General features: G+C 42.8%; 1 protein-coding gene across 4 annotated transcripts; it reads right to left on the bottom strand.

Annotated features, from left to right (window-relative positions):
* LOC142468185 (NUAK family SNF1-like kinase 1) lies at positions 1 to 27,426 on the bottom strand. 4 transcript variants are annotated; one of them, XM_075574421.1, is made up of 8 exons: positions 27,323 to 27,426; positions 26,493 to 26,836; positions 17,046 to 17,166; positions 14,186 to 14,337; positions 8,393 to 8,458; positions 6,033 to 6,152; positions 4,337 to 4,469; positions 1 to 3,128 (listed from the first exon to the last, which is right to left on the bottom strand). In XM_075574421.1, the coding sequence occupies exons 2-8, from the start codon at positions 26,790 to 26,792 to the stop codon at positions 2,167 to 2,169; spliced, it is 1,854 nt and encodes a 617-aa protein (XP_075430536.1). In that variant the 5' UTR covers positions 26,793 to 26,836; positions 27,323 to 27,426; the 3' UTR covers positions 1 to 2,166. The 4 variants fall into 4 exon arrangements, with proteins under 4 accessions (XP_075430536.1, XP_075430537.1, XP_075430538.1 ...); XM_075574422.1 differs by having other exon boundaries at positions 26,493 to 26,889; positions 27,323 to 27,412; XM_075574423.1 differs by having other exon boundaries at positions 27,023 to 27,411.
* Between the last annotated feature and the right edge of the window lie 171 nt (positions 27,427 to 27,597).

Raw genomic sequence — 27,597 nt, 5'->3', positions numbered from 1 at the left:
TCTTGTTTATTTTATATTTTTAAACATCTTGAACAGCAATAGCAATAAATGGTAGCATAACACCACTATAACGTTTTAACCAATTCAACATACAGCAGGTATTTTTTGTAATTCCCTTTCAGCAACCATACTACCATATTATTTTATTGTTGTGCCCAGTGTCTTTATAAATTATTAAAAAAAGTGTACTAACAGTTCTTGTCACTGAAACGTCAGTAGTTACATTATTTGACTCTTGAACATACGCCGCTGAATTTTACAGTAATAGTACATTTTCATGACAGGTTTTCTTGAATAAACTCGAAACAATTAAATGCAACCGCTCAAAACGTTTCCTCACCTGTCATAAGCATTTCATATTCCTCAGCTCAGAAACATCAACAATAAATAATGGTATTATACTATCCATGGTATTTGCGATATACATTAAAATAAATTAATGAATTCTGGATTCACTTCTCAAAATGCATGCAGATATCCAGATTATTTTTTGTAACTAATCTGTTCGTATGGATTTTCATCTTTACAAAACATGTACAATTGTCACAGAATGCATAACTATTTCTATATTAGTAGCCATTTGTCATCATGGGGAAAAACAGTAATAGCATAATGTATGCATTATGCTTTTACCAATGTGCACAACCAGTCTTGAGGATTATAAATTAATCTGTATTGTTTAGGGCTTGTTATAAGTATGGGATTAAACATTTTAACCAGTAGCAATGACCAGTATACGTGTCAGCGCAAGTAACTTACTAATTAGTTCTGCATTATCTGTTATTCTATAAGTGTCAGTCAATCAAATATTAAAATTTGATGTTCATAGAAGGCAAAATAATGACATAAATAAATGTTTCAGCAGCAAGACTTCCATATTTATTCAGGATTTCACAGGCTTCACAATATTTTTTTTATATCTTATAGAAACTGGCAGTTTTTTAAACTTTACCAATCAATTTTTCAACAGGGGTTTAGAGGAACCCCTGGGTTTTGCTGCCACCCCTACAGGGTTCCCTGCAGGTTTCAGGTCATTTGAAAATTGTACCAAATACAGAAGACTTTACAATGCATCTGATCTGAGACATACTATTAGAGAGGGTTAGTTAGGGTTCTTCAGAATTTCACAATATAATCATTGGGTTCTTTAACAAAAAAGGTTATAAAACACAGTATGCTTTGTCTGAAGACAGAATAAAGTTGTTCTTACAGTCTCATTATTGATATTCCCCAATCTGATGCAATGCTCTGGCATTTCCATATTTTGTTACACAGTTTCTATGGCTCGGAAGGAAATGCACTACTTTACATTCAAACACCCTCATTCTTTCACAAAATATGCATGGCAACATGACTATAATGACCTAAAATGTGCTCACTGGTAATTTTAACTGATATTTATTTAGCTTTGCATTGCTGAGATTGCAAACACATTATATTTACTGCAGTCCTGGGATATTAATGGCAAATACTCAATTCAATGTTACTTCCAACTGAGTGCACTCAACAGCATTTGTTTTGTTAAAGACAAGTGTTACATGGTTTTCGTCATCCATTAGAGTGTTGTTTAAACACTTTTGTCCATAATTATGAGATTTGTGCTTTCTTGTACCAAGGAGAACAATATGAATATTATTATTAATCTGTCTGATTAGCATTATGTCATTTCTCATTCAGGCAATACGTTTCGCATCATCTTATACTTTTTAAGAAACAACATATGTAGTGCATTAGGTTTGAGAATATATGAATCTCTTGGTTAGATGGCCACATCTGACGAAGAGACGTTTGTGGTCTTCAAAGCTCTCACGTAGCACAGAAAAGAACTGTGACATAAAATAGGTACTGCAATTGTATTATACAATACCAACACAAAAAATATAGATTCAACATTCTTCACCGATGTTATACATGAAACATAGATTCAACATTCCTCACAGATGTTAAACATGAGCTTTCGCACCCATAAAAATCTCTTTAGTTGTGACCATATGACAAAAATAATGACAAACGGCAAAAATTTGACTGTTCTTCTAGACCATTGCTCGAATCCTGCATTAATTTATAGTCACATTTTTTGAGTGTCATTGAATACACCATATGTAGGTATTCCGCATGTTCTAATGAGACATTGACTAAGGAAATCGGTATTCATAATTGATAGTCCTAATGGGAAAGATTGGCAATGAGCTTGCTTGCCAATGAATCCTCTTCTTCAGAACTATCAAAGTTATTCTGGGAACTGTAAGAAAAATACCGACTTTTTGTTTCAGAGGCCATATCAAACAGGTCAAATGAATCACTTGAGAGAAAGCTGTCATCACTAATTACACTTGATGGCCGACTTGGACTCTTTGCAGGTCCTACATCGGAAAGGACCAGATCTTCCAAGGAAGTAGAAAGGCTGAGTGATGAGCATTCCGCTGACATGTCCAAACTGGTTGAAAACCTTCCATTCCTTTTAAGGATGCCTTTTCTTCTCTTTATATTTTTCTCTGGCCTCACTTTGTCTTCAAGTACATTGTATGGTATTTTTGGGCATTCTGATGACATGCCTCTTTCTGGAGAAGATGAATAACCTGATTCCCTTTCATATGGTTTTTTAAGTATTCCTTTCTTCGGCATCTTGAAAGTGTAGTCAATATTACCTTCTTTTACTGTTGTGTCTGAGTTATAGGCAGGTGGTGTTCGTGCATCCTTTCCTAATACTATGCTATTCTGAGACAGGTTTTCGGGGAAACTGGAGGAATTTATAAATGCACCGTCAAAACTGCTTCTTTTCTTAAGGATTCCTTTTGGTTTTTGGCAAGTAACTTTAGCGTCTGTTTCCTGTTGGGACTGATTTACATCATTTTCTTTTTTGGATTTTCTCAAGCACGCTTCATATTCCTCTTCTTCTCCTGGTTGGACTGTACTTTGTTCCTTCTTTGTTTCTTCTTTGAAACCAGGTATGTTCTGCCACTCTATGTACCGAGCTAATAGAGGGGAGTGACAATCTTGTACCAGATCACAATCGCACACCACGGTGTCGTAACCCCAGTTGACCCACCAATGGTTAGCGATGTCTTCTATTGTGGCTCTTCGTGTTGGATTTACTATTAGCATCCAGTCTATCAGTCCACAGGCTCCTGTAAGAATAAAACATACATCTTCATAATGCAATTGAGATTCGATGTTTGGTCACCAATTTTACAACAAATTCCGGTGACGAATGGCTATTGTCACTTGCTTTAGCCCACTGTATACTGAAAGGCTGGGCAGAAGGCAATCAACTTTTCACTGTACTAATAAAATGTAAGTGCCAACAGTATAGAAGATTGCATGGCACTTGTATGGTTTATGCATGGTTACACTGAAAGTTAAGAGTCTGCAGTGTATTGTGGTGCAGGCTCCTCTAAGGGTTGTGTATTAGAAAATGCTGTTTTACAATTTCTCAGTGCATTCTATTTACTTTTCACATTTAGGGCCTCATGCAGAGAGCAGCGTTATCGGGAAAAGCGCCATTTTTTGGCAAAATCTGCCTTTAGAAAGGCAGGTAATGGCGAGTTTTGAAACAAGCGCCAATTTTTTTTTTTATTTGAAAATCTCGCCGCGCGGCTGGCGAGAACCTAAATCTCTCCAGTGTTAAAAACGTCTGTATTCAGAAAGGCGCGATCGCCATCTAGCGGCTGTTCGCGCCAACAAAATGGCGCGATTTTCAACATTTACCTCCGCCAACAAAAGTTGGCAAGAAGCTGGAGCTCGGCGGCCGGTGGGGGAAAAGAAAAAAAACCCGCGATTTTTTTACAACAAGTTTCAACAGCGCGCATATCGCCGGTTGAAACTCTCCATATGCAGACATGATTTTAAATGCAGTTTTATGACCTTTCTGCATATGGAGATTAAATCACGCCAAAAAAGGTACTATTTATTACTATCTCCAATTAATTCCACCGCTGCTCTCTGCATAGGCCCCTTAGTTACATTCAATTGCAAAGCCTCTACTGAGTTAAGTGCTCCCAAAAAACACAGGGTAAGAATACAACAGAGTGTGGGTGGGTTCTATCAGTCACTGGAAAACAAAGAACAGTTACTGGGCTCCTACCAATTGGGCTAAAATATACTAGTGACATGTTTACATTTTGAACCTAAGACTGTGTGACAAAGGAGTCATTTGGTTGCATCTTTTGATCAAAACATGATTCATGCCTGCCAACCTATTAGCCGCTAGGGCTGGGAATAAAGCCCTCAGTGAAGAATACAAGTCTGGTTTCCAGAGATGTAGTATTGAGGATATTCCAGTCTTCATAATTTAGGTACAATTATGCAGAGCTACTTAGGTGCATGCAATAACAACCTGAGAGATGAGAAGGTTTTCTGTATTGGCCGCTGCTGATCTGCTCTGCAAGTGTTTTATAGTTGCTGTTGTCAAATGGCATACTTCCATAAACCAGTGCGTAAAGTAGGACACCCAGGGACCAGCAGTCCACCTGCAGAGAGAACATCAACACAGTGAAACATTATGACAAGGGAACACACAGCGGAGTCGCTTGCCAGAAGCATGTACCTAATGTTTTTTCCACTCCAATCACTTATTGTACAATGAAATGTTATTGGTGCAAGTAATGAAATAAGCTTGTTTTACGGACGTGCGCTTATTATCCTGACTTAAAGTACACTTTTTGCTTTAAAACTTCCCAGTGTTGTGGCGTGGCAACAGGAAGCTGCTCTTTTCTGCAGTATGGGGACACACATGTTGACTACCGTAATTTCCGGTCTATAAGCCGCTACTTTTTCCCCACACATTGAACCCCGCGGCTTATATTCAGGTGCGGCTTATATGTGAATTTTCCCCGCTTTCTGCCCTCCCTCCCTCCCTCCCTCCCTCTCTCCCTCCCTCTCTCCCTCTCTCCCTAGTAGCAGCACGCTCTAGCATTGAGGCACTTCCTGCCTGCTGCTTGCTAGAGCGAGCGCGTGCACTCCTGCTCCTGCTTGGACGGCAGGTATTTACTGTGTAATGTGAGGTGCTGGGGGGTTAATGTGAGGTGCTGGGGGCTTGATGTGTGGTGCAGGGGGGGGTGATGTGTGGTGCAGGGGGGGTTAATGTGAGGTGCTGGGGGCTTGATGTGAGGTGCAGGGGGGGTTAATGTTAGGTGCTGGGGGCTTGATGTGTGGTGCAGGGGGGGTTGATGTGTGGTGCAGGGGGGGTTGATGTGTGGTGCAGGGGGGGTTAATGTGAGGTGCTGGGGGCTTGATGTGTGGTGCAGGGGGGTTGATGTGTGGTGCAGGGGGGGTTAATGTGAGGTGCTGGGGGCTTGATGTGAGGTGCAGGGGGGGTTAATGTGAGGTGCGGCTTATAATCAGGTGCGGCTTATATTCAGGTGCGGCTTATATATGGTCAAAATAAAAAAAAATTCTAAAATTCAATGGGTGCGGCTTATATACAGGTGCGGCTTATAGTCCGGAATTTACGGTAGTTATTTATAACCTCATTTACTGCCTATACCCAGCTTTGACTGGAGTAAAAAAAAAATGGTTAAAGCAGCAAAACGTGAAAAACCCTATGTTTTTTTTTTTTTTTTAAATAAATCAGTTCTGTAGTATTAGATAATATTGTCTGCATTTTCTTTGACCCTCTAATACCATTTTTAATGTACTGACCATCCTTTGGTTGCCACAGCAACTATTTAGAAAGTCATATCCACTTCCTCTTTTGAAACAGGCTCTGACCTACTTTTTTTTTTTTAGCTCTGCCCTTTGGCAACAAAGTATCACAAACAGATCTGTTGCTCTGTTCCAAACAGCAGACTGACTTGCTCTGAAAACTGTAACAGACTGCAGCACAAAGTCAGAAGGCAGACATTTCGTTAGGCACACAATCAGGATTTTGATTGATGTAGAACAGGAGTACCAAACGATTGCCAGCTTAGGTAAGTATGTGAGAATTATACATTGTCACATACTCTACAAATACAAATAAGAAAGAAAAAAGGGGGGGGAGCGGGGAGTAGTATTGCTGCTTTAAGAGACACTATTCACTGGGAAGCACTTACTTCTGGTCCTTGATAAGGAAACCCATTAACAATCTCAGGAGATGCATACAAAGGGCTGCCACAGTACGTTTTCAAGACTTGGTCCTTTTGATAGAGATTTGAGAGCCCAAAATCTGCAAGCTTAAAGTAAAACAACTATATAATGATCTTGTTTTATTATTCTGAGGTGTTAAGAGCATAATGAAGCATTAGTAAGACAATGATTTTGCACAGTAAGCTAATGACTTATCAGAACCAGAGGTGTTAGGGAAACTGCAAATTAAAATCTCAGTAGTTTACAATCCTCAATACCAAATCCCTGTAATTTAATAAACCAAAAGGAGAGGTTTGAAATGGTACAGGTCTGTTGGTCATATAATGCAGGGGTCTCAAACCCAGTCCTCAAGGGCTACCAACAGGCCAGGTTTTAGGGATATCCCTGCTTCAGCACAGGTGGCCCAATGAGTGGATTGAGTTTGAAACCCCTGATATCATGCTTCAATGCAAACTGTTTTGACACATTAAGCTGTTTTATAAGCTGCTTTGGTAACAAAAACACAACTCTTGTAAACTCGATACAGATGCATAGATCACAATACCCCTTTGGCATGTACCAACAGGGACCTGAATGTTATTGAAACTATATTTAAATCAATGGTTGCATCATATAGGCCAAATCTTTTACTGTTGTGATAAAATACGTCTTTTTGACTGGCTAACCATACAGTATTATTCAGGAGGCACTCTCACATTCTGCACATTTCCTCCATCGATCAACACCAAAAAAAAAATAACAAGGCAAAGAAAATAATAGTGAAAATAAACAAGGAAATCCCTTGAAACCGAAATTCTGGGAATGCTAATGCATCCGGTTATTTGTGGGGAATTCAATGTATTGCAGGGAAAGAGAAGGACCCAATTACGCAGTGATACACTGACATTCCCAGCATTCCTTTACACAATCTCAAACCTGAAGTACCTTCCATAAAAGGCAAAAGTAAAAGCAGGATGTTGATCAATCGGTGCCTGTTATTTTTAGAAGCCCTGTGAATGTCCGTGCTATTTCTGCCTAGTTGCACTTGAGCGGCTGGACACATGGAAATTAGGTTGGCTCTCGGCTCTCGTTTGGCTGCGCTGCTCCCGCGGTTTATCAGTGCTGCAAGTGCACATGCTCATTATACAGCTGGCGGAGTGTTGAGCTGACAATACATTAGCATTCCTACTTCCAGCAAGTGACAGACCAATCTGCAGGATAGGAGATAGCACATTTTTGGCACATGCAAATGCATGGCTGGGAGACGGGGGGGGGGGGGGGGGGGCTTTTTCATTTCCAGATGTGGGCTAAAGAAACACACGTTTGCTGCTTTTCTTTTCTTCCCTCTAGATTTTATGAACATTTTATTGGTCATGTAATATGAAACCTATGTTTACTATTAAAGCAGAAATGACTCCCCAGAAGCCAACAAATCATGTTAGTATATTGACCCCCTGAGCATGCCCTGGTCTTGTATTTTTTTATTTTAAGATTTTTTTTTAATTTGCTATGGTAACCGCAGACTGCACTGGCCTCCAGGAAGATCGCCATTTTAACCTCCCGGGCACCTACTATTTCATCTGCTTCTATCTCTCGAATGGAACAAGAGGTTTTTTAATACAAAAACAGTGTTGGGAAGGGAAGGAAGACTGTGTGGACAGCTGCTTTACACACCCATAATGTGTCATAGTGGTGAGCAAACACAATGCAGAGTACAAACAGGCTGATCACGTTGCAATTTGATACTCCCTACCTAAGTGGACAAAATGCAGTCATTTTCTCTATATTTTGGGTGTCTCGTCCCCCATGTTAGGGTGACATCAGCAAGGGATGGAATGGCACCATTTAAAAATGGTTAGACTCTACAGAATTGCAGAACGAGAATGTCTGATGTTTCATGATACTGTTACAACCCCACATTCAATACGTTACGGTGGGTAAAAAGTGACAAAAACCCTCCACCGGGCAGCAAATAAAAAAAAAACACATGTGAGCACAGTCACATGTCTATGACAGGTCCGCGACCCTGCTTTTAAGCATTATCGCTTAGTATACAATGCTTTCATTGCAGCCAGGGATTCTGGGAAATTACATGCAAATGAGCATAGAGTGTCACCTTTTGATTCATGTCCATTTTAACACGGACCCCTAGAAACATGCCTGCCGCATTATACAGCTTTTCAGCACAGCCTGGGATTAAAAAGTGCAGCCAGAAAACCTACTCACAGACAGCTCTTTCGATCTTTTGGGTCTCATCAGTGTGAGAGTGGTTATGCTGGCTTTACAATTTGAAGCTGGGATAGGATATGATACAGTTACAATGTGTTCTAAACTGCGTAGCCCTCACCTTTACATTCAAGTTATCATCCAAAAGTATATTCTCCAGCTTTATGTCACGGTGAACAATTCCATTCTGAAAAGACAAAAAAATAATCATATATAAAGCTCACCTCTTGTTCATATTGAACCACATACACCGAATTCTACTATTTATTTCCAACTTAATTTCTCCTTATTTTTCTAAATCTACGCATCACCTTATTTGTTATCTAAACACACCAATTTCAACTTAGGTTAGTATTATATGGATGGAGTAGAAATGTAAAAAATATATAATTTTTTTCCAAGTTACGGCTTTTTTTGCGTGACGTAATCATGTACGCGTGAATGCATCCGCTGTCGCCCGGGATAACCTCTCTACCTAAGGTGGCTGCCATCCTACACACAAGCTTGAAGAAGGGACCAGAGGCCTGGAAACGTCGCCGGTTATACGAACCGTACCGTGATGGATTTCCCATCAGGCCCGGGCCTAAGGCAGCAAAATTTGGGGGCGGCATGCACGATCGGCACTTGCCGCCTGCGCACGCGTGATCGGCACGAGCCAGCTGCTCGTGCGCATGCAGCTAGCAAGTGCCGATCGTTCACGAGGCAGGAATGTGACGTCACACGGCGTTGTGTTGCCATGGCAACGGGATGGCGCGGTGCTGGTGGATGAGGGCGGCACCAGGTAAATGTTTGAATGTGGCATTTTTAAAAATCTGACACTGCTACCCATACAGTGACGGTGTAACGTGTGAGTTAAGGAATACTACATTGATTACAGATTAGAACATCAGAAGGAGCATGTGAGTTATTTTTTTTTTACATATTTATTTTTGAGTACCGGTCCACTGGACAATGTTCTTGTTCATATTAAACCACTAGAAGTCCATATGTGTAATTCTACTGTCTGTTTATTTCCAACTTCATTTCCCTTTAAAATTGTTTCAGATGATGTCATAGCAGTGCAATATCAGATGTTCTCCAGATATTGCTTCTTCTTTTTTTTTTTTTAAGATGGCCACTAACAGGATGACTGCTGGGTAATTTCCTGGCTGGAGCTAATCGGTAACTGACAATCTCCAGCAGCTTCTTGCCAGTTGCCATTTTAAGCTCCCGGAAAATGCATCAGAGTTGAATATCTCCTAGATTGTGGACCTCCCAGTGGCAAGACACAGCAGTTTTGCATTGGGGGAATCGTCCAATTTAAACAATTGTTTACAAATGAAATAACGATGTTATACAATTTATTCATTAGATCAATTTGATTCCATAACGGTTTTTAAGAAACCATATAACTTTTTAAGGAAACACATCCCCCCAAAAAATCCACTAACAGTGAAACTTAATGAATTTTGCTCAAAGGATTTTTAGATATTATGTGCGTGAACTAATGCACCGAGGCAAATAAACTAGTGCTCTTAAAATCGCTCAACGATTTACTGTCTGAATCAGAGGTTGTAAAGTTTTCATTTCCAGGGGCTCCTGCCAAGAATAATAGCCTATTGATGGAAAGAAAAGGAAGCAAAACTTTTAAGTGTCTCAACAGAGAAATAAACACACGTGCGGTACACCAAAAGTTACCCAGGAAACCAAAAAATGTTTCTCTAGACAGTAATACACACATGTCCTGCGGACTAATCGTCTGCTACCAATCAACTTCCATTAATATGCCACTAATTCAATGAAAGACTAACTAATAAGTACAAGACACCAACCCTTCCAGTGAATAAACAATTGAAATCCATGGAGACCGTGGAAAAAGCTGCAAGACAATGGCCATTCATTAAAATGCCACTGCCTGGAACAGCCAAAGATTTGATTTCCTTTTACTCCTTTGTATATTTCTTATGCAGAACGGTAGTAGGTGGAATGTTTCTGCCGCTTTCTTTACAGTCTTTAGTGTTTGTGAGCGTTTTATTTTTACACTCCTTGCGTGGAGCAAAATATTATCCATCTTTTTTCCCTCATCGCCGATATGCACTTTATTATTTAGTATTTATTATTCACTTTCCCTGGGATTCTAACAATAATTCTGCGCTTCTCCACTGGTTAAGTGTTCATACGTGAGCATCCAAACCAATTTAACCCGTTCAATTCCAGAGAGACCTGCAGTGTACTGCAGAACAGTGACTTGCATTGTGAGCAAGGTCGCAGTTGTGTAAGTTGTGCACATGTAAGAGGAAAATGCGAAGGACCACATTCGGAAATCACTTGGATTTTCACTGTGACAAATCTGTCTTTCTTTAACACTGAAGACGCTGAGAGGACGCAGATATTTCTATAGCATCAGCTACACTTTTTTTTAGAGACAGTTACACTTAACCATTACAGTGCTGGAGGCCTGGCAGCACCAGTGAGCCACCAGAATTCGGCCCCTTCCGCGTATTGTTGCCAGGAGGCTTCTCCAAAAATACTGGACACAATGGTGAAAGGTTCGACGTGCTCGAGACTCATACACACCCCTCTCACCTCTCTCCACTCCATGCTGTTTTCACCTCTCGTTGGCCCCACCCCCAGGCTCCTGACACCTCCTCCTGATCAGCCAATCAGCATGGAGGAAGCTGCCCAGCCCCCTAGCAACAACCCTGTTCTGGGAAATCCCACGGCCCCCCAAGCCGGTCAGGTCACTATGTCCAGAGAGGTAATACCGGTATGCACATACATGTCCAGTATTACCTCTAATTTCTTACTGTACAGCGTGTCCACATACAGGACAGTCCGGTTCAATAATGGACACCTGGCAACCCTGCTTCCGTGTCATGTGATCGCTCCAGGAGTGATCACATGATGAAGAGCAGGCCAAGGGTGTGGAGAGGGCTCCATTGGACTGGTCAGCCCGGTCACACCAAGTTAACCAGCAAGTATCTACGACAGTGGGACCTTTTAGGGATGCCCGGGGAACCCTGGTTGAAAAACATTAGCCTACGATGTTACCTGGTACTACATTCTGGCGCTGCAAAGGTTAACTGATACAAATATCATAGGCAGAAACAATAGTGAAAATAGGAAATGGTTCAGTGCGCTGGCCCCTTAAGCTGTAACATTAGTGCAAGGTATGATTAAAAAGGATGCCCATAAAGAGGGGAGAAAATAAAGCTGGCGTGGCAATGCTTCCGTGCGTCATGCTTATTAAGTGCAATTGTGATATGCAGGTCTCTGCAAGACTTTATTGCAAGCTCATGGTAGCTCAGGGCTAGAATACAGTATTACTAATTAGCACAATTAGCAAAATGTCTGAAAAAAAACATTTTTGCATTTTAGGATAGTTTAGTCTCTAAATTCCAATTATAATCCTGCAATGGCTATAGAGACAGATATATAGGAGAGATAAGTGATAGACAGATTGATTGGAAAATGGTACATGGATAGATAAATGATAAAGAGAGATAGATAGCATTATTTAACTATACTAATAAGTGGACACATGGGAAATTATCTATTAATTGGGCATGGAAACACACTGACTGACATTTAATCAATCACTCCCATGGTCTCAACAACCTTTGCACTTTACAGAAATCATTTCAGTGGTAGTGTAAGCTATCTGAAAAACAAAAGTTAAAAATCTAGTGCACTATTTAATGTACCAAAATGAAAACCACACAAACGAGAGGTATCCCACTCACAAACATCCTAAAAAGCTTGTTATTGGGTAGATTACTCAAGGATGTTTGTGTGTGTGCCACTGATTGAGCCACCTTTGCTGAAGCAGTGATATCCATAAAACCTGGCCTGTTGGTGGCCCTTCAGGACTGAGTTTGACACAGACACAACTTATTGAAGCCAATAGGCTGCACGTGGTCTCCCAGCACTGAAATAATTCTGCAGGCGTGCATTATTTTAGTCATCTTGAGGAGCAGGTTGCACAGAAGAGTAGAAGCATATTGCTGTGTTTGTAAAAGTGAATTCACAGTCATTATTTCAGACTGTGGGTCATTTTCCCCTCCTACAACATGTTAGCTGGATAACTCCCTGGGCATTAGAGCAACATCTTGTTTATCCCCATGTGAGAAACCAGCTCATGTGGGTCTGTGTCTAAGGTATGTTTGTAATCTCTGCGGAGACAGCCAGCTTGAGCACCCACTGACCACACGGGCATGGTATCTGTCCTGAAATAATCCCTCCACCGGAGCCGGGCAGTGTAGATTTCATGGTCACGAGCAGAGTGTTGGCACATTTTGTACCACTGAATCACCGTTCTACATTTCTATTCCCGACCACCTTGTGATCCTGAGCAGCACATGTCTGGCCCAAACATTCAATGTCCGTCATCTGTATGAATCTGAGACCTACGGACACCCTGTATTATCCCCAGGGACAAGCCAGAGAATATTGAACCATTTTTGAATGAAAAAATCTTGGGGGGAACCCCCCCCCCCCACATTGTTTAGGACAGAGAATATAAGGACGTGTCTCAACAAGACTTCTTCTCATGCAAGGATGTGGTCATTATTAAATACTATCCATTTGTTTCTGTAATGAAAGATAATGAACACATTGTTACTGCTTCTCCATTAATTAGAAAAGCTATTTGCATGTGTTAGCCCAGGGGTGCTGAACGCCAGTCCTCAATGCCCTCCCCCTCCCCCCCCAACAGGGCAGGTTTTCAGGATATCCCAGCTTCAGCACAAGTGGCTCAATCAGTCCCTGCTTCAGTACAGGTGGCTCAATGAGACTGCGCTCTGATTGAGCCACATGTGCTGAAGCTGGGATATCCTGAAAACCTGACCTGTTGCAGGGACTTGAGGACTGGAGTTGAGCACCCCTATGTTAACCAAATATGCAACACGCCTATGGCCGCCCCCCTCCTCTGTTTTTGTTTACATGTTTGGGAAGCAGGATTTCTCCTGAGCTGATATGCTCTATTTTCTGCTTTTTTGGGGGGGGGGGGCCCAGCTCCTGAGATACTTACTGCAGAAGGTACCCCTGCAAGGGAAACAAAAATCCCCAGCATAACGCGAGCCAATAGGAAGCCATGGCGTCATTCGTTGCAGGATCTTGCTGATCCACCATGACGCGGGGGATTTACACAACTGCGCTTCCAGGTTTGTATCACGGGAACCCGGGGGCGCTCCGAGCTGAGGTTAACGCGGTGCAGCTCTGGGGACCCCCTGCTTTCCACATATGTTAAAAAAAAAGGGGGGGGGAGGTGTGGGGAGTGGGGGAACTTTAAACTATGTGCAATGAAGGCGCATATTCTTGAAGCCTAAATTAATTGATCCTAAGCAACAGGGAAGTGTTTGTTTAAACAAAGTCACTTAGTGGATTTACACAGTTACATAATAGATTAGGTTGAAAAAAGACGTACGTCCATCCAGTTCAACCTATGCTAAATTTAGACGACAGATACTTTATCCTATATCCGTACTTACAGTATATTGATCCAGAGGAAGGCAAACACAAAACCCCAGTGAAACATCATCTAACGATATCTCTAAGGGGAAACATTAATTCCTTCCTGACGCAAAATATTGGCAATCAGATTACTCCCTGGATCAACATCCTTCCCATGTTTACTTATTTGGTATATCCCTGTATACCTTTCCATTCTAAAAAGATGTCCAACCTTTTTTTTGAACAAATCTATTGTATCTACCATCACAGTCTCCATGGGTAATGAATCCCACACTGTAACTGCCCTTACTGTAAAGAACCCTTTCCTTTGTTGCTGGTGAAATCTCCTTTCTTCCAACCTTAAGGGATGTCCCCGAGTCCTTTGTACTACTTCCATGCAGCAAATATGGCAGCTAATGCACAGCGCAGGTGTGACTGCGCAGAAATGTACAGGCAGCGCACTTATTGAGCACGCTCGTCTTACCGTGTGGCAGTAGTGCACTGCGGAGACAATTTGCCGGAAGAATCCGCGGGCTTCGTTCTCTGGAATGGGATGTTTGTAGTTGATGAAATCGTACAGCTCTCCGTTGCTGGCGTACTCCATCACGATGATTATTTTATCTCTGCTCTCAAACACTGGTAAAGGAAACACAATTGGGAAGGGGTGTGAGGAGAATGTTCTAGCGTTCACATGCTTTGGCTGGTTGTAGGCCTGGTGGGGGGGGGGAAACTCCAGTCCTCAAAGGGTCACCAACAGGTCAGGTTTTCAGGATATCCCTGCTTCAGCACAGGTGGCTCAATCGGTGACTCAGTCACAGACTAAGACACTGATTGAGTCACCTGTGCTGAAGCAGGGATATCTTTATAACCTGACCTGTTGGTGGCCCTCAAGGACTGGAGTTGGCCAATGACTGAGCCACCTGTTCTGAAGCAGGGATATCCTGAAAACCTGACCTGTTGGTGACCCTTGAGGACTGGAGTTGGCCAATGACTGAGCCACCTGTTCAGAAGCAGGGATATCCTGAAAACCTGACCTGTTGGTGGCCCTTGAGGACTAGAGTTTCCCACCCCTGATGTAAGCACTTCTAATGGCTCTCCTCAAATCGCAGTACGAACGCTGAATTTCACCTTGATGCAGCAGTTGTGTAAGGTCCATTCCTTTATTGGCAGGCCGATTTAGGTTTCTTAATTATGTCTTAAGGCAGCAATTTCTTTTACATAGATTTTTTTTTTTTTTACATGGTTGGAATGCTCTCTTTTCAGTTCTGGAGAACCCCTGCTTCCAGAGATACTTACTGGTGAAGGTACCAGGTTAAAAGCAGCAAAACATTTCTAAATAAATCAGTTCTGTACTGATCATCCTTTGGTTGCTACAGCAACCATTTAGAAAGTCACATCCACTTCCTCTTTTGAAACTGACTCTGACATGCACCTTTTTGAGCTCTGCTCTTTGGCAACAAAGTATCACAAACAGATCTGTTGCGGTGTTCCACACAGCAGACTGTCTATTACTCTGAAAGCTGTAACAATAGTGTTACACTTAGTAATATCATATCAGCTGCAGCATTGCACAAACTGCAGCACAACGTTAGAAGGCGGCCATTTCATTTGACACACAATCAGGATTTTTACACATTTATAACAGGAGCACCAAACGATTGCCAGCTTAGGTAAGAACGTAGAGTATGTTTTACGTATGCAAATAAGAGGAAAAAAAGGGGGAATATAGTATTGCTGCTTTAAAGTTCCCTTCCTGGAGAAACAACATGGCGACCAAATCTTGCATGATCCGCGAGCCAATCGTTTTACTCGTTCTTTTGGACGATACTGGCAGCCATATTGAATTCTCCATGAGGGATCACCATTACCAGTGACGATGTCGAGAACTAGCGGGCATCGAGAGCTGAAAATAGAGGGGCTCGGACCCCCTTCTACCCATTACGTAAATGTATTTTGTATTAGAATTGACGGGATTGCTCCTGTAACCAATTTGCTGCTTTTGCAATGCGGTGTAAGCCCCCTCTGGCAGTAAATGAATTAAAAGTGTTTTCTTTTCATGCTCTTTAAATGAATAATTTCCTTTCTGTTTATCGTTGTGTTTAATTAGCAGCATAACCATAGTTGCCTTTTCTTGTCTCGCAGGATGTCATGCTTTTGCAGTCTCCTATTAAATAATTTTTTTCATTGATTGTATTCAAATCTTTTTTTGTGCCTGGATTCCACCCTTAAATTCCCTTTAAAAAAAAAAAAGAAGGAACCTGGATGATCCTTGAAGCTTTAATCTTAGCCAATTAAATGCATACTCCACCCTGAAAAGCATGGCTTTCCTCTGACAGACTGCGAAATTATTGTCACAGTTCCTCCCTCCACATTTTCCTCCCTGCTACGCTGAGGTGGTGCTTTTATAACCCTTAATCACCGTACTCTATTTAAGATGACATCTTTAACAACTAATAACTTGCTAACACACACAGGAAACACCGCTTAAAGCAGCTACATGGCTCTCACTTTTTTTCTCTCTCTGCAGGATTGAGGCAGGGGGTCTCCGGAGCCGAACACCGTTAATTTCAGCTGCGGGGACCCCCTGCTTCCAGAGATACTTACCTCCGTAGGGGATGCCGGTATCGCTACAGTGAGGGAAACTGTTCGCCTAACATAATGGCGGCGTTTAAATGTCACGTGGGCTAGTAGGAAGCCGTGACATCACCCGGTGCGGCTTCCTATAGGCCGGGTAACCGGGACTAACGGAGGTAAGTTCTCTGGAGGTAAGGGGTCCCCAGAGCTGAAATGAACACAGTTCAGCTTCGGAGACCTGCTGCTTCAACCCTGTAAAATATATATATATATATATATATATATATATATATATATATATATATATATATATATATATCATATTTACCAGGCCAAAGTCCAGCAAAAAGAGACAGCACACTGTGTAGTATAATCCAAACGTTTTGTATTAGAACAAAAAATACACCGCAGCCTGTATATATCTATATATGTAATTCCCCGCCACAAGCGCCGCCCGCTCAGCCCGCTCAGCGCTAGCGGGGTCTCAGCCTAACGGGGCTCAGTGAATAGTGTATGCTTGTGATGACATCTTATGTGCATATAATTTGTCACTAATGCCCGTTCTAATGAATGCAATACTTTTTACGGGATTAAAACCGGATTAAATGTTACGTGTTATCCTCTGGTGAATACAGTGTTGCTATGAACGTGCCAATATTAATAATAAGGTAACGTAATGGCTAATAGCCTAGTGGAGCTTAGTGAATATGGGCTTTAATTCTGTTCAGTAGGTGACTCCGGCAATCTGTCAACTCAGGCTGTAAACTGACCTTCAAAGACCTGTATAACATGGTCGTGTTTCAGCAGCGCGGTTATCTCGATCTCTCTCTGGAGGTGGACTCTGTCCAGTTTATCTGTGATCTTGTCTTTCTGAATGGACTTCACGGCAACCTAGAGAAACACAACTCATCATCACTGCTGGGGAAGTCCAAGCATGGGTTCTCTCCATGCATTATAGTAACGCTTCCTTGTCATGTATCACTACAGCAAGCAAAATCACGTTTCACAGAAATCTCTGGTGTCTTAAGAGCTTACAATCTAAGTTTGGATCACGTTGGGGAAAGGACCATGCACCACTGCTGCATGTCAAAGACTGCGACATTACCGAATATTATATCCAGGTGAGGCTGAGGGAAAATCAAACTCTTATCAAGGCTTAGCAGCTATACAAACAGCCACACATTGTGTAGCTCAAGTTTTTAAAGCTGTTTTTTTTTTCAAAATAAATTAGTTCCGTACTATGAGAAAATACTTGTAGTATTTTTTTTAACAACAACTCTGAATGACATTTTTAATGTATTATAATGTAACAAGCATTTTTGTTTCTATAACAGCCATTTACAAAGTCACATCCCCTCCCTCTTCTGAAACAGGCTCTGGCACACCCCTTTTTGAGCCCTGCCCTCTCTCTAGCAGTGCATCAATTGTATCTAGTGACTGCCTGGTCACATGATCTTCCCCACAGAACTTTGCATCTTTGGTCCCCTTCTGCTGCACTGACAGCCATTTAGTGATCCCCTGAGCCGAATCTTCGCCGATCAATGACAGGAGAACAGATCAATCGGTAACTTAGCTAATTACTTATCATTGTGTGGATTGTATTGATGCGCATATTAAAGTGGAATATATATATTTTATTTTTTATTTTTAAACGGCAGCTTGGACAATATGTACTCAAATAATAGAGGGAGTTACCTGGTGTAATGAAATGCAGGGCTGACAGGGAGCAGATTGGGAGAAAGTATCTGATATCAGACAAACACGCTCCTAAACATGGACATTCCCAGTTTATTCTTTTGTTGTAACGTTGCCAAATTTTGCCAAAGAGTTTGATTTAACCCTGCACTGTATTGCGTGGCGCTCTCTCGGCACCAAAGGGTTGACTTCTCTAATATTTGGAAATAGAAAGTTTAGTATTTTTTTTACATTTTTGTTTCTTTTAAATATCCTTGTCCTCGGTTGATATAAATGCTGCTCTCTCCAAGCTGCTTTATCATCTCTGGCAACTCTTTCATCTGCTGGTCCTTCTGCGGACAACTATTTCTGTCCCTTCTCTATTAATACAAATTCTCCACGCGCTTCTGTAAAATCGAGCAAACAAAGACTAAATAACAACGTGGTCCGAAAATATTTATACAGTGACAGGAGCAGAACACTGGCGATGTCACCGTCTTTGAAGTGGGTGAACCCACGTTTGAAGTCCTGTCTCTGCTCCTCGTGTCACTTTATCTCAGTGTAACACAGGCACCAAAATTAGATCGTAAGCTCTACGGGACAGAGGCTCGTGTCTAAAAGATGTATGTATAGTTCTGTGCAAGAGGAAAATACTATTATTAAACTGAAAGAAATATTTTTTGTATGCCAAAAACAAATGTTATTGAAAACAGGGTAGTACGTTTTGTATATTATATCGTTCAATGGCCGTGTACATCTGAATTGACTGTGTCTACTCACTATACTTTTTCATTGACACCCTAACCACATTCTACGTTGTGAAAGGGGCCCATGCTTTCATATTCTGGAAAATCGAGATACAATGATGTTTTTGAGGTAAAGGGGGAGAAGGTATTATTTCTCAGCAGATTATGAGAATGGGCCATTGATGCGTTTACTGTTCTAAACAGGTATATACAGATATATTCCCCTGCCTCTTCAGCAGGTAAGCTCTTATGTGAACTCAGTATCCAGACACTAAACTACTATTCAGGCCATATTTGGCCTAAAAATCCAACTGAAGTCTACAGGGATTGTGGGACGAAAATGTCCCAAACATCCACTTTAGCGTATATAAAATATACTCCTACAATTCCCTTAAGAGAGGAGTTGCTCAGTGAGTAACGACACTGAGTTTGAAGCAGGAGGTACCTGGTTCAATTCCCAGCATTGGCTTCTTATGACCTTGGGCAAGTCACCTTATCTCCCTGTACCCCAGGCACCAAAAAACATAGACTGTAAGTGCAGGGACTGTGGCTGCAAAATGTCTCTGTAAAACTAGCAGCGCTATACAAGAACAAATTATTATTATTATGTGGCTAAATAAACCCATCTTTTATTGATAAGACCATTGGATTGCCGTTCTTTCTACTTTATACCTTGGACTTCGGCAGTGTCCGTACCGAGCACCGTACACTGTGACCCAGCACCCATGGCAGTAGTCTTTTATTCATGAGTGCACCTTCCCCCTTTGATCATAATTAATTGGTACTACAGTTTGAAGAGTTTAATCCAACCTTTTCTCTAATATGACATTAGCACCAATTTTTGGTTATCAGAATCAGTGGAACGCAGTAACTTATGGTAACTAAGGCTGTGCTTATTGTGCCGGCGACGGCGATGCGAATTCGCCCGAAAACAAAAGCATTGCCGCTGCCGCGTGCGCTTATAGTGCACACGACGGCGACAAGCGACGGAGCGACGTCGCCATCGCCAAAACCCGTCACCGGCAAAATGTGATTTTTCAAGGGCCGTCGCGTCACGTGACGGCCCTTTAACAAATCAAATTGCGGGAATCCCGCGATGCCGCCGACCGGCGAAACATAACTTTCGCCGGTGGCGACGGGTGACGTCACCCATCGTGTTGCCGTCGCCATCGGCGGCACTATAGGCACGGCCTAAGAATGGTTAGGACTCATTTTAGCAGCACATCCTTTATTAGCGCACAAGATGCTTTGAGTCTTACACAAAAAACTGCAATACTGCAAATAGAAGCTATCGCGCTGACATTCCCAGTGAAGTCAATTGCTCTGCTATGTTTTAAGAGTAATCGTGCACTGTCGCTTCATGAAATGCCTCCAACACATGTGCTGTCAATGTGTGTAATCGGGAAACGGAACCACACAATTTCATGTATCCAGCTGTGCGGCACTGTGCTGGCCTGTAGTTTCCGCCAGTACACAGCTGAGTGTGAATGTGGGTGTGCGAGGGAGGACTACATCAAGAAGCTGGAGGATAAGTGCTTCTTATCGCCACTGGAAGCAGAGTTAACAGCAGTCATCTCAGCTGTTTCCGGACAGCATAACCACATCCTTCTCTTGCTGTCTCTCTCTGGCTGAGAGATAGCACAGAACGTTCTGTAAAGAGGGTGGGGATGACTCCGACAGCTGAATTTATAGTTTAAACCTGTAGATTCTTTGTAGGTTTTGATAACCCTTAGGGCACTTACATCACCATTCTTAATAGTTGAAATTATAGTGTACAGAGTTTTAAAATGCACACGGTTTCTTCTGTGTTTTATTTGTTTAAAGCAACAATACAGGTTTCATTTTTTTTCATGTGTTATTATTACAGGATTAAAGCAGAGGGGGGTCTTTAGAGCCGGGACCCCCTGCTTGCAGAGATATTTTCCTCCATAGGGCGTGCCGGTATCTCTGTGGAGTTTAAATGTCCCGTTCACTTGGGCCTATAGGAAGCTGCAAAGGGATGACGTCCGGGCTTGCTATTGGCCCACGTGATGCGGGACATTTAAACGACGCCATTTCGTTAGGCACACAGTTCCCCGCAGAGATACCGGCACTTCCCACGGAGGTAAGAATCTCTGGAATCAGGGGCCTGCCGAGCTGAAATGAACACAGTTCATCTCTGGAGACCCGCTGCTTTAATCCTGTAATAAAACAATAATTGAAACCTGTATTGCTGCTTTAATTGAACATTGTACATTGGCTGCTCAGCTATTTATCTGAATGTGAACACACTGATGAGCCCGTGTCATTGACAGATTGCATGGCACAGCATACACAAGAATGAAGAGATAACAGTGGATAGGCTCCTTGATGGATGAATGTCTATCCTGTGAAAGGCATTCCTGCTGCCCCTGTAACAGCATGTCTGTTCTTAAGTACGGCAATATCTCTTGTGTGAGCACATTCACATCTCAGGCAGGTCTGCCACTCTGCCCTTCCCCATTATCTCTCAGCATAGAGTGCTTCCACTGCAGCCAGGGATTCTGGGTAAAGACATGCAAATGAGCATACAGTGTCCTACATGGCCAGTCAGGGGCCTCTAAGGCTATAGCCCCAGTGCTCACGGCTGCACGCGCGCCAGGGCGCCTGGCGGCGCGTGCACCCGTTTCAGCCGCGACCTGTGGTCTGCGGCTGGGCTTTCAGTGCAGAGCAGGAGATCCGATGGGGTGGGGGTAGGAGGGGACATGGCGGTGGTGCAGCCATGACCTCACATGGCTGGTTTGCCCTCATTAGCTGAACCGCCACCATGACGTTGCCAATGCTCGGCCGCCGCGCCAAAAGACAAAAATCTTGTCTTTTGGCCAAGGTGGTCGCGCGTCGTGGCTTCTGCGCGCACACACACGCCGACTGGGGCCTGCCCCATAGAGGGCTCTGCCATGTGTAAGGCGCGCACACCGTCACACGCGTTGCCGTGGCCGCTGGCGACCTAGCCTAAATGGGGAAGTGTCTGTTGATCAAGTGCTTTCTATCCTCTTATCAAACCCCGTCCTTATCAGGGAGCCAATAAAGATAACAGGGAAGGTGGAAGGAGGGATTCTGGTTGTACAAGCACTTGCTGATCACACAATGACATCACACAAAAGGGAGCAGCCAGAGGAAATTAAACTCCTCCCAAGTCTCACTTTAAATAATAAAGTAAACATACTTATAGGTGTCACAGATTTGGGCTAAAAAAAAAAAAGGTATCTATCCACCAGATGAGATCCCATAAACATGTCACTGGAATTAGTTCACGTAGGTCCTAGGAGGGATTGACCCTTTTAAGTGCATTAGTCTACTAGAACCCAACACAAGGTACACAAGCCCACAGCTGGTCTTGCTATCTCATGTGGCATAGGAAGAAAGGCGGGTACAGGGGAGCTTGTGTAGCAGCTGACAGTGGGCAAGGGAGACGGGGAGACAGTGGCGAGATGAAGACGAGATCTTGTTTCTCGACAGTAATTGCTTTGGAAGTCTGACCCAGTGAGATTTGGTCCCAGGCAGTATCACAGGCACCATTCTCTCTCTTTACTAGTCTTACAGTCTCCCCTGTAAATGTACGTCTGTACATATCAAGGTAACCCAAAAACAAGCTGACCCATTACTCAGCCTCAACAGAAACCTAAAAAAAAAACAAAGTAAGCAGATATTTGTGGAATTTGTAGGAGAGGAATGAAAGGAATCAGTGTTTCAGGCTGCACAAAAACGCTTGTTAAAAATCAGCACAAAATGTGTTTTGTTCTGTTTTAAAAACAAATAAATCGGAACACATATTTTACATAAACCACTTAATTGCCGGACTTGCAAACGCCTTAGGCAACAAAAGGGTTAACAGGTTTGGGGCAACTGTACCAACTGCACCCATGCAATGCTTTGATGCCCAACACTTTAGGAGGCCAAGGCTACTTTCCGTCTTCTATGAAGAAGTCCAGTTACTGGAAGATAAATCTCAAGCTGTGTGACCGTCACATGCTGGTCCGATTCTTAAGCGAGTTGGAACAAGTTAGCACATCGTTGCTACATAAAGACAGAGCCCACATAAGGGACAGGGCCAAAGGGCTGATGGCAGCGGTGGGAGGAGGTTAGAACGACGCACCGGAGGGGACACTGGGATTAAGTAGAAGCAGCGAGTGAACAGTATAGCTGTATTTGGGTAGTGTTCTCATGTCATGCTCTCACCAAGTCTTTTTGAGTTATAGGCAGTGTTCGACAAACCTATACATTTGCTCGCCCCGGGCGAGTGGATTTAACATCGTGGCGAGCTCCTATTGGCCCAAGCAGCACACGTTTGGTACTAGGTGGCGAGTAGATTTTTTTGTGATTTGTCGACCACTGGTTATAGGTGACTTTGTTACAGCAGAACTGCCAGGCCAGCTCTGACTCGCATACAGGTCCGGCTGGGAGGTTTGCGTGGCTCTGTGCAGTGGTGTTTTGGTGGGGCCTCTTACTTTCTCCAGAGCGGTATCACCTTCTCCTGCGTCATCATTGCGGCATGGCATTGTGTTGTCATGGTGACGCATCGTCACATGAATGCCGGTGGAGATGACGGCTCCGGAGAGAAGGTAAGGGGCACTTACAGACGCCCCGCGCTCTCCCCTGGCAATCAGTTTAAATGTTGTGGGGAAGAGCGCCGGGGCCTCTGTAAGCGCCGGGCTCAGCGCAGTGGCACCAATGGAACCGCCAGGCTCAGCGCAGTGGCACTGATGGAACCGCCGGGCTCAGCGCAGTGGCACTGATGGAACCGCCGGGCTCAGCGCAGTGGCATCGATAGAACCGCCATCAAGCCAGCTCTGTTGGGATGGAACAGTAATTGGGACGTACACTTACCCAAGTAACAATAATGCTTGTGGCAGCTGTACGGTTGGGCCTAGAGTCAGCTGCCGCAGGAATGGGGTAAGTTACGCGGGTGCACTGCAGTCACTGCACCCAGGGGAGAGGCTCAGCTCGGCGGCTAGCTGTCCAGGACCTCTGTTTTATGTTTTGTTGTGGCTGGCTTGGGCAATTTGTTTCAGCGCATAAAGCTATAACCTAAAATCAGTGTCAGGCCCCATTACTGGTTTTAATCATGGCGAAGCATCCATCACTGGCCTGGGTGGCCACTTATCTTTGACACATTTTCTGGCAAGCCCTTCTTAACAAAAAAAAACCACACACACAGAAAAGGGAAAGTGCCTCTTCCAGAAACTCCTCCTCTCCAGATTACGTGTGCTTGCATTTTTGTAAGCTGATGATTTGTTTTGAGAGACGGAGGTTGTCTCTCTGCCAGCGTTTCATACATTAGAGGGATAAGGCTGCACGTCCTGAACCCACATCTTGATTCCCAGCGCGATATACTCAGCAGTGAGAACACAGCGTGCCTTTCATTTGGCGCGATTACGCCCTGAAGCGCAATACATTTCTGCCATAAGTGCCTCACTACATTCTCACTTTTTCGCTTACTTCTTTTCTCCTTCTCTCTTTAATTTCCCCCCCCCCCTTTGTTTTTGGAGGTTTTCAACTTTTAACCATTTAACCCTTTAAAGGAGCGATCCAAGCAACAACCTACATGTGTGTTTTAAAAAAAATAAAAATCAGTTCTGTAGCATTAGATAATACTACCTTTTTCATTTTTAAATTAAACCCCTGATGCCATTTTTAATGAGTTTTAATATATTGAGCATCTTTTGATTTCTATAGCGGGTTTTAGCCCACCTCCCCAGCAGTGCAAGATATTTGCAACAATTTCCTGTTTGTGATAAGTTGTTGCCACATTTCCCCAGCAGTTTGAGCTGTAACAATAGATAATGTCACCTTAGTAATATAAGAATACATTGTAGCTGCTGAGTTATGACTTAAGGATTGATTTGAAACTGAAAGGCAGCCATTTAGGGAACCCTGGGAAGCAGAATTTTGCTGATTGATCACGGGAGAATGAATTGATCGGCAGCTTAGGTAATTCGTTTTCAATAAAGGGAATCAAATGCTGCATATATTAAAATATTTGTATTGCTTGGTCTGCCTCTTTAAATGCAATGCACTGCATTTGTCATTTCTCAGTGGGTGTGTCTGTGAGCTGTAGCATATCCTCCAACTGTACCTATGTAGCAGGTACTGTACTTATTCTTCATGTCCTGGACCATTTAAACCTAGCTGTACCTTTTGTACCCATTTCTGCTCACCTGTGAAAGCCAAGGACCGCTCCACTGCCTGTCTGATTAGTTGAAGCTCTGAGGCTTCTGCCAATAACAGCAGCTTGAAGATCAACAACTGATGATATAGAACATGTATCCCCATGTCTATTCTGTGTATGTTATGTGTTTGCAAATAATACATTGCATGTGTTGTGGAGCCTTTATAAGAGTGTCTGTGTCTCCCACAACGAAAGAGAAAAGGGAAAGTGTGCTATTTCCATGTGGCCAGTGTTGGGGGGGGGTTTGCTATAATCCCAATGCCAGACCCTATCCCGCCCAGTACAGATGTGGGAATGTTTTCAAATGGGCTTTGCAACATTTTTTTTTAAGGTTTCCCTTCGTTGTTTTTTTTGTTGTCAATTTCACCAGAATTGAGCAGAAATAGCAGCATATGGAAAGTCACGTGACCTGCATTTCGTGTCATGTGACCTACACTTTTAATATTTGGTGAACTTTTTTTGTGCAAACTTTGAAACATTTTGTAAACTATTAGTGCATAAAGAAGGGGATAATTGTATCTAGTTGAACTTCAGCGAAAATGTGGCACAGCTCTACTGCTGAGCTGAGCCAATGCTGAATAGTACAGTTCTGCATTGAGATTTAATAACTAATAGCAGTGATAGGTTTGACTGCAGATCTTTCACCATTTGTCTCACAAAAACAGGTACACTTTTATTTACTAGTGTGGGATATAGGACAAGTGACCCCACACCAAAGAGGCACAATAACACATACAATTCCCTATATGCAAAGATTATAATATAAATATATATAACGTGTGTATTTATGGATTTAGCTGTATATATTTATATATGTACACACAACATACATGTACACACAACATATTAAATCCCCCTTGACCAGCTGATTATTAGCAGATATGTCATCAACCTCCCAGCTGTAGGAACAGGTACTGCTGGATTTAGGTACAGAATATACAAACCGGGTACAGTACCTGCTAGATAAATACAGTTAGAGGGCATGTGATTTTTTTTTTAAGTGGTTGACAAAAGTCTGAAAGGATCCATTTGTTTTCAGTTCCAGCTGACTTTGAACTGGGGGGTGGTTATAAGTCTTTTTTAGATCCACTTCAGTGATAAGGTTTTTACTGATGTATACCTGCTCTGCTTGTTATAATGCTAATTAAGGCAAAGGGCAATGGTAATGAAGAGATGAAGGCAGCAAATTCCATTTCAGGTCACAATGTTTACAAAGATTGTAAAGATAACCCATCAAAGACATGAATTCAATGATTCAGCCATACTGAAGTTCCCTACTGATTAAACCGTTAACAACATATTCAATGTGTCGTTTTGGGATATTCTACAGGTGTGCTCTGCACTCTTTCACACTTCCACTTACCCTTGTGTATGGGCTACTCTACACATATAGATGCTGTAGCACCCTCTCATACACATCCTAGTGGGTTTGGTCTGCATATAGTAGCTGTGTCCCTTTTAACCACACTCTTATCCACCAAATTCCACGATGTGACTGTCCTTCTCACCCGCTCATAATGTGCAGTGTAAAAATGAATGAGTAACCAGTCTCCCAGTAACATGCACTGCCCAGTGGTAAAAAGTCCTATCCCGTTTTATGGACTACTCACCATCCGTCCAGTTCCCTTTTCCATGGCTCTCTTCACTTTGCCATACGTGCCTCTTCCAAGGGTCTCCAGGAGCTCGTACCTGTGCTTTATGCTGTGCTTGTGGTGGTGTGTCTTCACTGCACCTGGGGCAGCGCCTTTCACACAGCCTGAGACTCTGCAGGAGCTCCCATCAGACCGGTCCCTGGGGTGAATGTTCTTCTCTGCACCTCTTCTTTGAACCTGGTGTCCTTCTGCCCCCCTGCCATCCAGCATGACCTCTTCACAACTGTTGTCTTCACTAATGCAAGTCACTCCTGTCATTGTATGTCTGCTGGGGCCTTGTATTCTATCAGCAGCCGTGGAACCTTATTAAATATGCATTCAGGACATGTCAACAACTTGCTTCTTTACAGTACATCTTTAAAAAAAAAAAAATACTTAGGTATTTAAAAAATGTAGGTGTGCAAAATACGTGCTCAGTATAGTAATTAGTATATGCACTTTCTAAGGCAAATGTAGATTATAATAGTTCCCTCAGTGTTATGTCTTACTTGTCTTGGTCCTATGTGCTTGTAGATCAAGTAATTTGGATTCCCAAGCTTATCTATTTTCGCCTAGAACAGAACATCTCTCCAGTTGATTCAATCTGAGAAGAGCTACCTTCCTTCAGAGATACAGAAGAACCAGTTTGACGTCCCACCTTCTTAAAGCATCTGGTCCAGATTCTTCTTCAACAGCATAAATCTACTGGGTGCATTCCTCCTGCGTGGCAAGCACTGTGCTGTGTTGCAAAGTATAAAGCCTATTGCAGAAATAGCAGCTATTAAAATGCTGAATGTAAAAGTGATTACCATTTGCTCTTCAGTAGTATTGCAGAGGCAGCAGTTGTTGAGCCTGCCAGCTCCCTGCAGTTGCTGTGTATTCTGAGCTGGAGACTGGCCTTGCATTCTCTTAGTAAGAGGGGTGGAGAAAGATTTAGGAAGAGGGTGGAGCCCCAGTCTGATCCTTCAGTCTGCATATCTGTCCCTACCTGTGCTGTGTGCACTCTGAGCAGCGTATCAAAGCCACAGAGATGATGTGCTGTTTCTTAGAACCGTCTTCAGTTCTTTGTTACCCTGCCTGGAGC

The sequence above is a fragment of the Ascaphus truei genome, chromosome 17, assembly GCF_040206685.1.
Source record: "Ascaphus truei isolate aAscTru1 chromosome 17, aAscTru1.hap1, whole genome shotgun sequence".
Classification (NCBI taxonomy): domain Eukaryota; kingdom Metazoa; phylum Chordata; class Amphibia; order Anura; family Ascaphidae; genus Ascaphus; species Ascaphus truei.
The sequence above is the reverse complement of the archived record's forward strand: the minus strand, read 5'-3'. Positions and strand labels throughout refer to the sequence as shown.